Here is a 16,475-nt window from a genome sequence, read left to right as displayed (position 1 = left end):
CTTGTACGGGAGCTAATTTTTCAATTTTTTCCACACCCACACCTAAAACTGGGTGCAACTACGTTCCCACGTCGTCTAGGGGTAAATGTTATCAAATAGCCAAGTTCAGGATTATTTTTTTTGCAATATTCCACCTATTTAATACTCTCTCTGTCCCAATTTATCCTTTCCTTTTTAACATATCCCGAAAAGAATGTCACTTTTTTATGATTTAAAAGCAACTTAATTGGTACGGAAGGAATATTTAATTTTGTATCAACAGTCAAATATGAATAAAATGGTTGAAACTAATGGATATGGAAACAAGGATGCTTGGCGACATGACCATTTCCGAACGGACTGATATACATTTTGCCTTAAATCCTGGCTAATCTACAAATGACAAATTGCTTTTTGTTATGGAATATACAGTTACATTTTATAAAAATCGACATATGCCATTCTGGTCTATTGCATTGTGGCAACTCCAAGAAGAAACAGAGGACAATCTTCCAAGCTAATTGACCAACAATCAACTTCAATGTGAAATTAAGAACTCATCAATTACTTCTGCTAAAATTTGGAATTCAATCTTATGTGTCATGTATTTCTACTAAGAAAAGCATGCCCATTTTCATTGAATCTTACTTCATTTCTGCTGCGCGTTCTTTCTAGGAATTGCCAATCAATCTGCAAAAAAAGATGCACCAACTTGATGCAGTGTGTTTGTTTACTCCATTTTGGAGATGTATGCAGCATACTCCAGCTAATACTTCTCATGGGAAAAAACTTATTATGTAGGTCTTTTTAACGCCTCTTCCACCTATCAAGACGCTGCACTTGTCATTCATACAATAGGTTCTTGCTACTCTGCAGGCTTTGAGAAAATCTCTTATAGCAAAGGCTGAGCCTGGCTCAATAATATTAAACCGTCATGAAATTGATTTTAGACCAGTAGAATTCAGGACAGTGAGAGAAATCAGTCTCACGAAAGAAAGACAAACATCAGTCTGCTTTGCGAGGGTAAAAGAGTTGTTACGATTTGGAGTTGATGAGAAGTTCAAACTGTGTGATTCATGAAGATCGTGGATGAACCATCAACCGATATGCAGGTGATAAATGAGAGATTCACAAATTTGAAGCCTCGTCGACAGAAACTAAATTGATCAAGTTCTATTTCTCTTAAGGAACAGAGGCTATAGATTACCTGCCTTTGAGTTCGACTCCTTAAATAGACGATGATTTTTTGTTTGAATATCATCCTGCTAATTCACTTATTGGTGGGCGGTCCATTACGTTAGAGGCACTCTTAGCATTGATTTGCAGCAGTGGATCTATATCAGGTAATTTGGGAACCTGCAATCATGCAGAGGAGCAAAATGAAACAGGAAGAAAACTAAAAAGAAGTAATGAAAGGAAGAACATTAAATAAGGAGTAACATAATCACCGAAAATAAGGAACTTAGCTTAAGTTAGGACCGTATCAGTCTTTCTTTAATTATATTGGTAGGTGTCTCGATGTGTGCTTATTAAACTTTATAATACTCAGTTCCCAATCTTGAGTAGTAAATATTAGTAGCAAATGAGAGAGAGAGACAGAAGATTGACTGAAAGCCCAAGAATATGCAAGCCCTAGTGCAATATGGAATTCCTTAAATAGAGCAAGTGAGCGTTGGATAGTCTTTAATAACATGCATACCTGAGCTAACAAATCAATCGTTCTTCGTAGAAGGCGAGCCAAATCTCCTTCATCCATCGCACAGTCCATCATAATCTCTTTCCAAGTAAGACCAGAAGCCCAGGCTTCAACCATGCCAGTGAATTGGCTATCCAAGCAGCAAGGAATCTGTGATATAGCAAGTTTGTTTCACATTAATGAAGTGCAAAGCCAACCTGGAACATAGTGTAAAGCGGGCTCCAATGAAACTTGAAAACTCACATTTACTCCATGCTTTTCCTGAAGCTCTAGAAGTGAGCTTTTTTGTTCTTCCAATAAATCAATGACATTCAAGACAGTGGTAGAGGGTTCATAAACGAAACTGCAGATAGAACATGTTAATCAGAGCTTTCCTTTTCAGCAGAGAGGTTCAAAAAATATTGGCGATCATGTAGAAGCCAACTTAACCATGATGAACTGAAACTGGAAGTTCACAAAACAACTGCTTTGATTTCTGCAGTTTTTAAAACAATACCTAGTGGACCAAAGGAGTATAAAAGCTCTGGCAAGAATTCGGCACTGAATTCTGGATTAAATGAAGCTGCAAGCAGATGTCTCAGACGAATTGCACCCAAATTTTTAAATGGTATAACACATACAAACCTCCTTATTTCAGAAACCCAAAAATCTATTTTCATTAGATAGTACCTACCACAAAACTATCCAGCTATCAAATAGACCTACTAATCTCCAAACTGCAGCATAGTCTTGACGTCAAGCACAAGTAAAATAACATAAAACCTGGTTCACCTCCTTATTCAACAAAAATTCTGGAAATCACCAGGATACAAGTGACACAACAGAGAGAAGGAAGTGTAATTCAAACTAGAGTGTATTAAAAGTGATATATTGTCCCTTCTCGAAGATAGCTCTAAGGGTACTGTTTTCCGCCAACTATTTCTACTATTTAATTAGATTATATTGCATAAAACTTCAAATCAGGTCTCAGCTAATGGAATTATTTCTCCAAGGAAATCAAAATATGTATGTTTTACTCCGCAAAAATTTGCCACTGGTTATTCAAACTCCTAGTCAATATAATCTTTCAAGACAGCGTCAGATATCGTAAGAAATACTTGCCATTAATGAAATCACAGCCTCATCAGGGATATGAACAGAACAACTGCGACCTACAGTCTGTGCAAGTTCATATAGGGGTATTGTAGCCTATGCTGGAAACCAACTTACCTAAACCTCTGCACTCTTTTTTTTTTTTTTTCCTATTAACTCTAATGTGACCGGTGATAGGAGGGTGTGGAGGTCGAGTATCAGGGTAGAGGGTTAGTAGGGGGCCGCGAGGATTTCTTTTCCGCATTAGGAGATTTATTATCTTTGTTCACTCGCTCATTTTTTATCTCTCATATAGCTTGCTTGTTTCTCCCTTTCTTTCTTTAACGTCATTTATCTCATTATATGTTGCTATTACTGCCTATTATTATTGTTGTCTTGGCACCTTTTCTTGAGCCGAGGGTCTATCGGAAACAGCCTTCCTACCTCCCAAGGTAGGGGTAAGGTCTGTGTACACTCTATCCTCCCAAGACCCCACCATGTGGGAATACAATGGGTATGTTTTTTGTTGTATTAACTCTAATGTGACATTATGCTTTCTGCCTTCTCATGGGGCAAGACAAAGGCAACATATTGCGGATCCATCTACCCAGAATATAAGAGGAAGCGCAGGAGGGTATTGTGGGGTTTTTTTTTTTTTTTTGGGGGGGGGGGGGGGGGGGGGGGGGTGGGATATATAATTGTAAGTTCTAACTCTCGACAGAAAAATCCCAGGATTGTTAGGCATTTTCCTCATAGCAACACTCCTAGAGACCACAACAAAAAAAAAAATAATGAAATAAGATAAAGTCACAATGAGAACACTAATGGTCTTCCTGTATTTCATCTGTATAATGCAATGACAACCAAAGAAACCAAAGTGTTTTCAACTACTCATAAGTAACTAAAACACAAGCATAATCGCTATATTTGACAATTGTCAAAATAATATGAAGATTTTCAGCATTATTTTACTTACATTTATATTGACAAAAATAGTATTATCAGATTGACAGACACAGGCATGCGCGCGCACATGTATATAAATGAAAAGATATAAAAGATTACGTTTTGCAATTTAAATAAAAAGGAGTTGGTCACCAATATGAACTTGAACTTCTCGTAACTCAATCTTTAGACTGCTAAATTCTAATTCAGCAATGCTAAGACAAAGAACAGCAGCAGTGGCCTTTCTTAATAACGATGAGTCCTTTATTCACAGGGTGGAGGAAAACTCGTAAGCAAGGTGTATGCAAGAGCTAGATAAACCTACACACTCACACGAAACTATAAGGGGTCGTTTGGTAGGGTGTATAAGAATAGTACTGAATAGAGTGTATTAGTAATGCAGGGATTAGTTATGCTGAGATTATTTATCATTGACTATTTTGTTTGGTGTATTAAAAAATAACATGCATTGCATAATTTCTAAAAAGTTATTTGTTTACAAAAATACCCTCCACATTCTTTAGCTTTGAGGGACTTCATGGGCAATTTTGTCTTTAGCCATGCTTATGCATGCATTAATAATCTCGGTATTGCTAATACCATGGTTTGCTATGCATTAGTTATACACAGGATGATACCAAATAGGGTGTATAACTAATACTTGTATTAGTTATCCATAAGTTGTAAAAGTGTACCAAACAAGGGATTAATAATACCAAAGCTAATACATGCATTATTTTCTCTAATACATCCTACCAAACGATCCCTAAATGCGATCCTGGAACATATGAAGTTATAAGCAGACTGACGGTACTCTGCACCTTGAGAACAGAGATTCTACCTGTTATTTTTCCAGGGCCGAAGTCTAATGCCTTCAGAAACTAGACTTCCACAGACTGCAGCAAGCTGTGCAGGTTTTAGGTCCAGCAACAATTTATTTCGAAGAACCATCGCAAGCCAAAGTTCATTTTCTCCTCGAATTGCAGCTGCGGTTTCACCTAGGGGGAAAATGACGTGTATATTGATATCCAATGCTCTACTTTCATGTATAACATTGCTGACCTGGCAGACATTGAGTGATGAGTATCTGATTTTTGGTAATGAAACAACCTAACTAAGGGCTCCAATCTCAATAGGAAAACTGCCTCAAGAAAGTCACCAGACCAAGTAAAACAACAATAAGTCATGGACGCTTGATGCAGTTTCCAGAGTCTATTCTATTTTGAAATAAAACATTCAACAAAGAATTAGTTTAGTTATCCGGCAAGGCAACGTCATAAAAATGTTCTCTCAATCCTTTCCCTTTATGACACAGTCCCTCCATTTCATTTTATATGACGCTATTTGACTAGATATGGAGTCTTAAGTTCTTAATTTGACTTATATAGTGGAAGAAAGGTATTATAGTGGTTGAAAATTTATTTGATAGAGAAATCATCACATCAAAGTTCAAAGTAGGGATACTTTAATAAATCTGAATTCTTGAAATTATGAATATTGTACAGATATTGAATGGGGTCAACATTTTGGAAGTCTCAAAAGGAAGTGTCGTATAATTTTTGAATGGAGGTTTGCGAAAAAGAATGCTGCTTCCCAAAAGATTTTCTGACGACTTCTGAAATACACAGTTCACAGAAGTGAACTCTTCATTCTTTTCCTGCTAATTAGCAAACATTTCCAAACTACAAATAACAAAGTTAATCTCCAAGCAAATCCCCAGAAAATGATGGAGGAAACCAACAACAATAACGTCTCAAAAATAATATTACGATAAAATCCTTCTCTTTCTATTTGGGCAAAGATGGTTGTTAAAGCACGCTGTTTAAGTAGATGGGAGAATTGTATGCCTGCTTGAGGATAAAACAGATTTTTCACAACAGAAGAGCATGAACATTCAATCATGCCCAATATAAGGATGTTGTACCAGACATAATGGGCTAAGGATGAAAAGTTGGACAACTACACGAAGTATAATCAATGGCATGTAACAAGCAGATAAGCAGTGATATACCTGCAGAAATTCCTTCCAACCAGTTGGCTCAATCTGCTCTATACGACCAATCAAACGCTTTGACCTAACCTTCAACCGCCGAATCTTTTCCTCAGCAAACTTAGCAGAATCTACTATCTTCTTATACTCTTTAAATCCCTCTGTACGAGCTATCCTTTTCTTCAAACGAGAGACCTTATTCCTTTGGTTCTTATAGCCTTCTACTGCATCATTGTATGCTTGAGGTAATTGCAAGACCTGATAATATATCAGCAGGAAAAATAATTAAGTGTACAAGTTGGGCTCAATACTTCGATGTCTCACATGGTTTAACACCTAAAACAAAACAAAATCATATATCATGCGACACTAGTTCTTTTATGACATGCTATGCTTTTGTAAGGTGTGCATGAAAAAAATGCGGATAAGTAATTCTGAGGAACTGCTGATATAATCAAAATTAGTCATTACCAGGCTATATGCCAATCCAGAGGTATGTTAACTCCACCCACCCAGTGGTGAAGCCAAAAAAGTTGGCACGTGGTTTACTTTAAATTTATCTGGGATATCAGGATTCAGGAGTCTTGCCAGAGTTTGTGTGTCATATCACACTTTAAGTAATGTTTTTGGTGAATGATAACTTTTGTATATATCAACAGCACAAAAAGGTGTGCTGAAAGTCCCTATACAGAGTCCACAAAAAATAAAAAAAATAAAAACCGAAACTAAACATGCCTTGTTCATCTTACAAGGATTCTATAGCCTCTAATATGGATCATCATCAATTACACTTTAAGCATAAATCGGCAGTTTTAAGTAACGATGTTGAGGGGTGTCCCAGAAAGATGCTTGCGGCAGTGGCTGTACGGCACCTAATCACCCATCGCAGCTGATCATCAGGACCAGCAAGTCTATGTTAGTGTCTTTGGTTCTTACCTCTGGAACTTGTAAAATAAATAATGATGAGAGTAACACAAGGAACAATATAAGCAGGAGTCCAAGTCCTAACATTTAAAAGTTATGCCAAAAGAAGAACCACAGGTTTTCCTTACTTCGAGTGGCATTTCACCAAGAAAAACAAATTGGAAGTTGAACTTCGGACAACCGAAAGTGTACAAGTAGTAGCAACTCTAACCAGAGTTCTACATATGAATGAAATCTCGAAATGGAGAACACTAAAATCTGCAATGCTCATGTTTAATAAAACAAAAATGACTATATTCTTGCTTACTCTTTATAGTAGCAATCCTGAACACAGGAGAGAATGTTCCGTCTACCTAACAAGGTCCTTATAATCCCAGATAAGAATATCTATTGTCTAGGAAACAGGAAATACTTTACTTTTTAATGACCAATTATGCTAAATGGAAGATCCATGTATTCGCCACTTAGCTGTTTCTCCATCGTCCCTCCTTTCCACATCCATCACCCCTGCACCCCACCACCCGGACCCAAAATACACATGAAATGCAAAGCAGATGCTAACAACTATCAACTTGAGGAGGAAAGCCCCCTATTAGATAAAAACCATCCAACAAAACAAAAACAATCACACCCGAAGATGAAGTTGATAGATAGGGTACCTCATCCTCTTCAGATAGACTACTCAAAACTGGCACATTTAAACTCCAAGACCATGTCTCCAAAGAACCTTCCATAGACCATAGACCTCCAAGTTCGGACACAGCTAACTTCTGCCACTGCATCTCTGCCTTATCAAGAAGCTCAGCCATAATTTCACGAGGCAAAGCATCATCAAGAGTTAAGGCAGCATTTGGAAACCCTGTTCTGTAAACCGTTCTAATCCACTTCTCTGTGAAAAGATACCAAGAGTTATCTGAACCAAGAGCCACGTGATAAGACGGTTTAACATCTTCACATCCACTGTCACCCAGTTCAAAATTTTCCATTACTGTCTTTAATGCAAAGGCATCATTGTCACACACCTGGAAAAAGGAAAGATTACACATTCCTACTACTGTATAGTTGGTATCCAGAGAAAGAATTTTGCTTTAATAGGAAACTGCAGTACTATAATCACAAACAGGTTTAAGAGGATTAGAAGATTGATAGCAGTCCAACCATAAAAGTCTTTTATGGAATGCACTATATAATGACCATTAATTCCCTCAATTTAAAGGAGAATGCATAAGGCGTATCCCAAATGACTTGGAAGATAGGAAAGAGAGAGAAAGAGAGAGGCTCTTCCAACAGCAAAATATTTAACTCTGTAGAGTCTAAGATAAACTCCAACTTGGGATTGAGGCATAGTTGATTCATTGACTGATCAATTGATCTTAAACCTATGTTGCTCGGACTCTCCAAAAATGATGCCGCACCAGTGTCGGATCCTTCAAAAATGCACTACTTTTGGAGGATCCGACACGCATCCGTTTCCATTTTTGAAGAGTTTGAGTAACATAGTCTTAAACAAAGATTAAAGATTCAAGATTAGTGACAATTTGATGGCAAAATGATCCCCCACTCTCGAGTTAGAATAGGAGAAAATAGCAGAAAATTATAAGTTTTACAAACATGGAAATTTGCAACGAATTATACAATATGTCAAACATGTCACCTATTAACTTTGACAACAAAGAGCAAGAACTGCATTAAGGTCTTAACAACTTTTCTACTTGTTGCAATTGAGCAAAGCACCTACAACAGAGCTTTCTACTGTATGCAACAAGATGTTTGCAGATCAAATGCCGAAGACATAAGCTAATTGCATCTATGGAGGGACACTGCTAGTAGAAGTAAGCATCACGCATTGTACTTGTTGATGACATGAAGGCTTCCGTACTTACTAGTATTAAGCCAAAAAAAAAAAGGGTCACATGAAATGCTTACCATACTTTTAAGCTTTTCAGTATTCAAAGTATCAACCTTCCCCAGATAAACAGCAGCAACTAAATGTTGTACCCCATCACTGTCGGTGTAGTGCAAAGACATGAATGGAAGGTGTCCATCTTCTAGCTCCTTTAACAAAGGTTTCAACGAGAACACTCTTTCCAGCTCCATTTTTCTTCGCAGTTCAGTTCGAAGACGCTTTTCGGCCTGGAAAAGATAGGCACAATGACCATCAATAGAATGTTCCAGTATGCTATTGAAATTACTAGAGCTGGAAGAAATAGTGGTTGGAAAGAGTGGGATATGCTGAATAACTAGATTACTTTTTAACAGGATGCCAACTAGAAAAGACACTCAACGATAAGAGTCTGTTTCAATTACTCATGCTTCCAGGGACTGAAACATTTAGGATAAGAGTCTCTTTCAATTACCCATGCTTCCAGGAACTGAAGCATATAGGCCAATGCAACTAGAAAGCCATCCTTTAGACAAAGAACCTTGAAAGAATACTTAAAGAGGATTCTGATAGTTTATAATGGACAATTAGGTGGAAGTAGTTTCACCATACGTATTGGCTCTCTACAGGATTTTCAGGTCAAAAAAGTAAATCCTTTTTTTCTGATAAGCAATACGGAAAAGAATGTTCCGCTGCCGGGAAACAAACTGTCTAATTTGAGGCAATAAAAGATCAAGAGCAAGAGTAATGAAATTACTCTTAATTCTTCCTGGAGTTCAGCAATCTCCTGATATGCTGAGTGCGTTAAGAGCTTCTGGCTCTTTCTATCAATTGCTTCCTCACTGATTTCTGAAGTAAGTGTCACTATTTCCTTTTCTATTCTAGCAAGCTCCTCTTTTGCGGCAAGCATGACATTGCTTCCCACATAATTCCCAAAACTCTGCTCAATTAACTTCCTTGCTTCTTCCAAAGTCCGCCCTGCTCGTGTGACTTTTATCTCATCTAACTCACTTGATCTACGGGTAACTTTGGCCCCCTGGAGAATAGGAAGACATAAGATCGTGAAAATAAAAATAATGAGTCGAGGAGGCTCGAGTTGAAGTACGTACCGCTACAAGATTAAGCACCATTCCATATGAGGCGGTAAATTGTGAAACAAGAGGTTGAAGCCCAGAAAAAAGAATTTTGCAGCACTCCTCAGGCCCTTCATAAGGAGTCTGAACAAGAACCACGTGACCCTTTTCATCAATACCTCTACGACCAGCACGCCCAGCCATTTGAAATAATTCATTTGAGCTTAACTGGACTCGTCCACTATCACCCCTTTTGCTGAGAGATGAAATGACAGCTGTTCTAGCAGGCATATTGATGCCAGCAGCAAGTGTTTCAGTAGCAAAGACAACCTTAACTAGACCTCGCTGAAATAACTCTTCAATGAATGATTTCCAAAGGGGAAGACAGCCAGCATGATGTGCAGCCACTCCTCGGCGGAGGCCTTTCACTGCAGACACACGCACAGCGTCAGGGTATTGAATACGGAACCTCTTGAGTGCCAGTTCAACTTCACTCATTTCACACTCATCCAGTAACCTGCAGTCTTCAAGATATTGAACAGCTGCATCACATCCTTTCCTGCTAAAGATGAACCAAACTGCTGGAAGCATATCCCTTGCCTTTAGGTGCCACAGTGTGTCTATAATTTGTGGTACCTGAGAGTATAAGTTTATAACTAAATTTTGTGAAGATAGTCAAATCTATGAGTTACATGCCAGGAAAATTCCAGGATACAAGTTAAATTGACAGTTTTCTATGAACATGACAATCTTTTATTGATAATTGATAAATTCTGTAAAAATGACAATGCTGCAACAAATTATCTAAAAAAATTACGATAACATCGTAAAAGAAAGTTCAGACTGAATAAGATTCTACACATACCTGTGAGCGGCGAATATTATTTATATCATTCTTTGAAAGCGGACGAACATCATGTTCACGTCTTCTTGGTTTTCTTCTTTTAGATACTTCTTCCCTGTATAGTTCACTGCCGGATTCATCATACTGTAAGTAGTTGAGTGACAGCTTCCTGCACAGTTAGACCAAGGTAATTACAAATGAGAATTTCAGCATCTTCTTGTGTAAGTAATTCATACTTTTCCTCCAAATACTATGGAAAGTATTTCACACCACTATGATTTGTTTTTTCCAATCCCGCCACAGGTTTTTGTCTGGGCCAATCCATCATATGTAGTTGAAATATAATTCTTGAGAATTTTGTAGATATAATCTTTTGAACTTCAGAATGTATGTGGCATGCTTCAACAACATATAACTATATATGCTGTCAAAAGAGAGAACAGGGGCTAAAAATCTAAAAGTGAATGAACACTAATACCTGGGAATCAGTAATTTACCCAGATAATGATTTTGAATCATGCATATATTATGACCTTCGAAAAATGTTATAACAAGTAAAGCAATTCATTGCTCCAAGTTATTCCATTGTTGTAAAGGAAATCAAGTGCAAATGCAGTGAGTGCTATAAGCTCCAGAAACAAAACAAAAAAAGACATCGCCACTGATAAATATAAGATGAGAAAATCAATGAAAGAGTTAAGGGCAAAAATTCTACCTGTTCATGCTTGTTCCTTTGTCATCAAGAAGGGGTAATAAAGCTGTTTTTGTGGAGAAGTGCCAAGTCAATGGAACTGGACGCTTGGTTGATGTTACCAACTCCGTCCTACCATGAATCTTGAAAGATCAATAAATTAGAGAAGTGAATAAACAATCCATTCTTTCTTGTCATTAGATTAACTTTAACAAAACTCTAGCAAAGTTGAACTAGAACTGGAAAGCCTGGATTAAGTTCAAATTTCGCAGCCAGAATCAGCATAAAAAGGTCATTTTCTATTCTGACAGTATCTCCGCATAATCAAACCATTTACAGACACTATGATGCAAAAAGATGTAAACAGTAAACACTGAAAGAAAGAGACTCAGCATCGAAACTTTTTCAAGTCGCCTCAGAATGGAATTGCAAAGCTTTTTCCTATGAACAAGAAGGAAACTCTAGAACAGGGAACAAACAAAAAAAATCAAAAGAAGATGGAATTAGCAAGGTGTTAACTGGTAACATTAGCCACTTAATAGTTTGATTACAAGGTCTCAAAGTTCACCTATTGTTACATCAAAACAACAAAATTTATAAGTGCCAAAAACGTTAAAACATTAACAAAAAGGCAATTAACCTACAGTTTATTAAAAGTTCACAACTTTTCTCTTGTCAACGCCTAAGGTTCCCCAATAACCACCTATTGTTAAGGGGTTTACTCTATTTATCACATAATAGAAGAAGTTTGACAAATCAACCATGAACTATCAAATTGTTCAAAAGATAAACATCCAATTATTCATCGCCAACGCCTCAGGTTTCCAATTACCACCCAAGAAGACCTTTATGGGAGAGATCAAGTATTAAACTTAAAAGTACACTTCGAACAATTTCGACCCCCAAAAACAGCTTTTTGAAAAGAAAAAAAAAAGGCAAAGTGTGGTAAAGAAAACCGGCCTCAAGAATAATTGGTTCTCATTAAATGGACAGTCGTTTAAAAGATGACATATGAATGGATAATTATCATTCCAACATTTACTTCATCAAAAAAAAAAAATATATATATATATATATATCCAACATTTATCTCTCTCTCATTACAGGAGCTTGACATTTGTGGAATGAGAAAGAAAGAAAAAAACAAAGGACTCAAACTTACTAAATTATCGGTAAACTAAATAAAATCAGGAACGTTTAGGCTAAGTGAAATTTCAAACAGAATTCTGAATATGACACAATCATTATGAATTTGATGTATAATTTTCTTTACCCTTTACCTCACCTATCCCATCATATAATTGCACCTTTTCTCTTAAACTTTATCACATTTAACCCTGGCTGGACAAGAAAATGATTATTAACCCTGATGGATGCTCACTATCAGGACAAAATCATCTGTTTCCCTTCTACTAATATAAATGAAGAAGATAAGACAATTCAGCCCAAAATAACTTCAATCTGAATAGTACAACTTGGAGGGAGCAACAAAATTAAAGGACCGGAGAAGCATTTACCAGATAGACTTCATTGGTTGTATATGCAATAGATATAGATGAATATAACTTTCAGAGCGATCGGAATGGGTTCACTGCAATACCTGACCTATCCATCCAGCCAACTCATCTGGATTAGCAACAGTCGCCGAAAGACATATAAGTTGAACTTCCTTTGGGCAATAAATAACCTTAAAAACAGAAAGAGGGGAGTAAATATAGAAAATTGGTACTCTGAGGCTGCTGATGAATTGAGATGTAAAGAACTTGCCCATTCAGAAGACACATACTATTTCTTCCCAAACAGTACCCCGAGATATGTCACTTAAATAGTGTACTTCATCCAAAACAATTACATCAACATGAAGAAGACCACCATCTGAGGAAGCAATCCCTACGCTGCAAGTGAAGTGTAATTCAGTAGTAAATTTAGGAGTCAATAAAACAAGTAACTAAATAAGTACAAAAAAAAATCTGACAGTTATTTATCCTCCAAACTCTTTTTTCCAGCTTTAAAGGAAGCCATGTTTTCTTTGTTGACTGCTTGCTTAGCAGACATATGACACAAATTTAAATCTGGAACTCAATAACAGTTTGATGGTATGCATAGCCAACTTCGTTTGAGTCTTTGAAATTTCTATACACAGAAGCTAAACCAGATTGTCACATGCAATAGGTTTTTTGTGTTTTCAGCCGATCAGCATGCTATTAAACTCAGCTTCCATCAAATAACTAATATGCAACAGTATATAAACCCACTGAAATGTACCTCTGGTATAGCATATTGCGCAAAATCTCAGTTGTCATAATTAAAACTTGAGCATCTCTATTAACAGCTGAATCTCCAGTAAGAAGCCCCACATTACTTTCACCAAATGTCTCACTGTGAAGTACCCCAAAGAAAATTAAAACTGATAAAGATAAATATTTTGCGATAGGAAACATGATAAAATTTGGTACAACGTAAATCATATAAAACAGGATAGAAGATAGTGACTACTCCCCCAGTGTCGAATTATCTGTCGTGTTTCTCTTTTACACGCCCCTTAAGAAAACATTAATTAGGAGAGGATTTTGACTATTTTACCCTCATGTATGTCTTAAGATATAATCTCTCTTCGTTAAACATTTACTCTAGTGAGGTGTTTGTACTCTTCAGAACAATTACTACTAAGGATAAAATGGAAAAGAAATAACTAATTTTGTCTTAAACTACTGATTTTTAGAAATCACGACAAATAATTTGAGACGGAGGGAGCATAATTTAGTAAAATTCGTACCAAAATTCTCGAAATTTCTGATTGGATAGAGCTTTCAGAGGAGTAGTATAGAATAGTCTCCTTCCTCTTGCTACTGTAGCAACTGCGGCAGCTTCAGCAATCAATGTTTTCCCGCTACTAGTAGGCGCAGACACCACAACTGATGAACCTCTCAAAAAAGCTTGAATCGACAAGCGCTTCAAAATGTTGCACAATATATCAACATAACTAGAAAATAAAACAAAATTAAATAATTTGTACTTTATGCAGGATACTCCCTCCGTCCCAATTTATGTGGCACCTTTCAGATTCCGAAATTCAAACAAGTATTTCCTTGACAATATATCTTTAAATATTTTGACTTGTCAATCATTGTGACTTATAGTACTCCCTCCGTTGTCTTACTTTCCTTTTCGGTACAAAAAGATCTTTCTATATTTAGTAAGTTTTCCAAATTCAAACATCCTACATAGCAAGTTTAAGACCACAATATATAAAGTACTACACAAATCTTTAATTTAAGTCCACGAGATTCAAAAGTCTCCTTCATTTCTTAAACTCCATACCTAATCAAACTACAACAACAACGTACCCAGTATATTCCCACAAGTGGGATCTGGTGAGGGTAGACCGTAGAGTGTACGCACCTTACCCCTACCTCGAGGAGATAGTCTGATTGTTGGGACAGAGGGAGTAGTTTTTACTAGTTTTCAAATATGTAATTTTAAAAAAAAAAAAAAAAAAACACTTGAAGATTCCACGCCAGAATTCACAGTCAAAATTAAACTGTTTGGACTCACGAAATCCAAACTGTGCCACATAAATTGGGACAGAGGAGTATAAGAAACAGAACAGACCTGAAATTTGTCAATTCGGAAAGAGTAAACAGAAGCAAGTTCATTGAATTATTTGTGCTTTATACAGAATAAAAAAAATTAAAGGCATAACCGCATAATACATAGATAGACACTTCAACTTAGCCTTTGCTGGAAACTAAACACTCCAACTTTTAGAATGCACATTTAGACACCTCAATTCGTCCCCACTGTGTCAGTTGAACACTCCAACCTAACAAAATGATAATCTAAGACGCCTCCAAAGTTTATGTGCCACGTCAGCATCGGGTGTCTAGAAGTGCATTCTTGTATAGTAGCCAGTTGAGGTCAAATTAAGGTGTGTTATGCCGAAAATAAACAGAACAAACCTGAAATTTGTCAATACGAAAAGAGTAAATAGAAGCAAGTTCATTAACATCAATAATGGCATCACCAAACTCTCTAACTTCATTCCTCAGCTTCTCAACTCTTTGCCTTGTCGATTCCTCAATATTGTCCAACAACACTTGTCCACTAACTGAACTACTCTCCACTTCATCATCATCACTCTCTTCTCCTCCATCGTAAACCTCCGTGGAAACCCCGTCGTACTCATCCGCCACTTCATCATCGTCGTCTTCTTCGTCATCCTCATCCTCATCTTCGTCTTCGTCTTGGGACGGAAAAACTGACTTCGGAAACTTGTAGAAGGTTCTAGATTTGGAAATGTACGGATTTTTCTGAATTGACTTGACGGAAAAGAATCCCAGGGTTTGTACATGAAGAAGTGGAAATGGAGAACGTGAAGGGAAGAGTTGTAGAGAAGGGAAGAAGAGGATAGGGAGTGTGGTGGTCATGGCGGGAGCGAAATTGTTAATTGTAACAGTCTAAAAAGAGGATTTATTTATTTTACTCAAGTTCCGTGACATTAAACGGCATCGTCTTTCGAAATATCAAGCAACATTAATCGTTTCGAAAACAACAACGTAAATCAAAGGAATAATCTCATTTTGACGCATCAAATCCTTGTGGAAGCAAATTTGGAGGGGTCATTTGCCCCAATGCCCTTATTCGGGGTTGATCTTTAATTTTTGTCCCTCTAATTGTTGATCTTTAATTTTTGTCTTTCGACACTTTAAGTGGCCAAAAATAACTTTGAAATTCTAGGTTCGAATCCGAGCAGAGTATTAAAAAAATTACTCGGCAGAATTTCATAGCAAATTAGGCCTATTCAGACAAAAATTAGGCCTTACTTCTGTAAAATACCAACAAAGTCAACAAAAAAAAAAATGTCTCGCGAGATTTCGCAAGGCAAACTTTTGCCTTAAGGTTCTTTTTGGGAAAAGTTTGTAAAAAGATTTCCTGTAACTCTATTATTGTTACACAAATAAATTTTTTAGCCAACTATAGTACGCAGTAACAGCAGTAGAAAAGATAACAAGTAGTAATAGAGAGCTAAGAATTAGAAATACGAAAATACTAAATTAATAATTTTAACGAAACTAATAATGTTACTGCTACTACTACTGGTAAGGAAAAGTAAACACATAACTATCTACTACTAGCTTTTTACCCTACTCCTCGACTTCCATACCATCATATTAAGAGTTATGTCCTCAGTAAGCTGAAGACTTGACATATGCCTCATCATCTCTCCCCAATACTTCTTTGCCCTACCTCTGCCTCTCCTCCGGCCCTCCAACGCTAACCTCTCACACCTGATTGGGGGCGTTTGTGCATCTCCTCTTGATATATCTAAATTATCTCAAACTTTGTTCCCATATTTTGTCCGCCACGAAGGCCGCTACTA

At 36.9% G+C, this 16,475-nt stretch overlaps 1 protein-coding gene across 6 annotated transcripts; it reads right to left on the bottom strand.

The window, feature by feature from the left end:
* Positions 1-269: 269 nt before the first annotated feature.
* Positions 270-15,636, bottom strand: LOC132641441 (DExH-box ATP-dependent RNA helicase DExH15 chloroplastic). Of its 6 annotated transcripts, none has more exons than XR_009582841.1 (17): positions 15,055-15,636; positions 13,872-14,047; positions 13,361-13,474; positions 12,882-12,990; positions 12,696-12,782; positions 11,120-11,238; positions 10,426-10,573; positions 9,597-10,196; positions 9,245-9,523; positions 8,532-8,738; positions 7,265-7,627; positions 5,703-5,939; positions 4,533-4,753; positions 1,919-2,018; positions 1,679-1,825; positions 1,187-1,335; positions 270-1,044 (listed from the first exon to the last, which is right to left on the bottom strand). XR_009582841.1 is itself a non-coding variant. In XM_060358441.1 (17 exons), exons 1-16 carry the CDS (start codon positions 15,520-15,522, stop codon positions 1,237-1,239), a joined length of 3,474 nt encoding a protein of 1,157 aa, XP_060214424.1. In that variant the 5' UTR covers positions 15,523-15,636; the 3' UTR covers positions 270-889; positions 1,191-1,236. The 6 variants fall into 6 exon arrangements, 3 of the variants coding, with proteins under 3 accessions (XP_060214424.1, XP_060214425.1, XP_060214423.1); XR_009582844.1 differs by having other exon boundaries at positions 270-889; XR_009582842.1 differs by having other exon boundaries at positions 270-669.
* Positions 15,637-16,475: the final 839 nt, after the last annotated feature.

Source organism: Lycium barbarum, chromosome 5 (genome assembly GCF_019175385.1).
Source record: "Lycium barbarum isolate Lr01 chromosome 5, ASM1917538v2, whole genome shotgun sequence".
NCBI classification, from domain to species: Eukaryota; Viridiplantae; Streptophyta; class Magnoliopsida; order Solanales; family Solanaceae; genus Lycium; species Lycium barbarum.
The sequence above is the reverse complement of the archived record's forward strand: the minus strand, read 5'-3'. Positions and strand labels throughout refer to the sequence as shown.

What these genes read in the sequence shown, in the direction of transcription:
- LOC132641441 (XM_060358440.1), bottom strand. Translation starts at nt 15,522, where the DNA reads ATGACCACCACACTCCCTATCCTCTTCTTCCCTTCTCTACAACTCTTC. An exon ending in CGCAATATGCTATACCAGAG is followed by an intron (nt 12,991 to 13,360) that starts GTACATTTCAGT and finishes CTTCACTTGCAG; the next exon opens with CGTAGGGATTGCTTCCTCAG. An exon ending in AACTCCAGGAAGAATTAAGA is followed by an intron (nt 8,739 to 9,244) that starts GTAATTTCATTA and finishes TATCTTTTCCAG; the next exon opens with GCCGAAAAGCGTCTTCGAAC.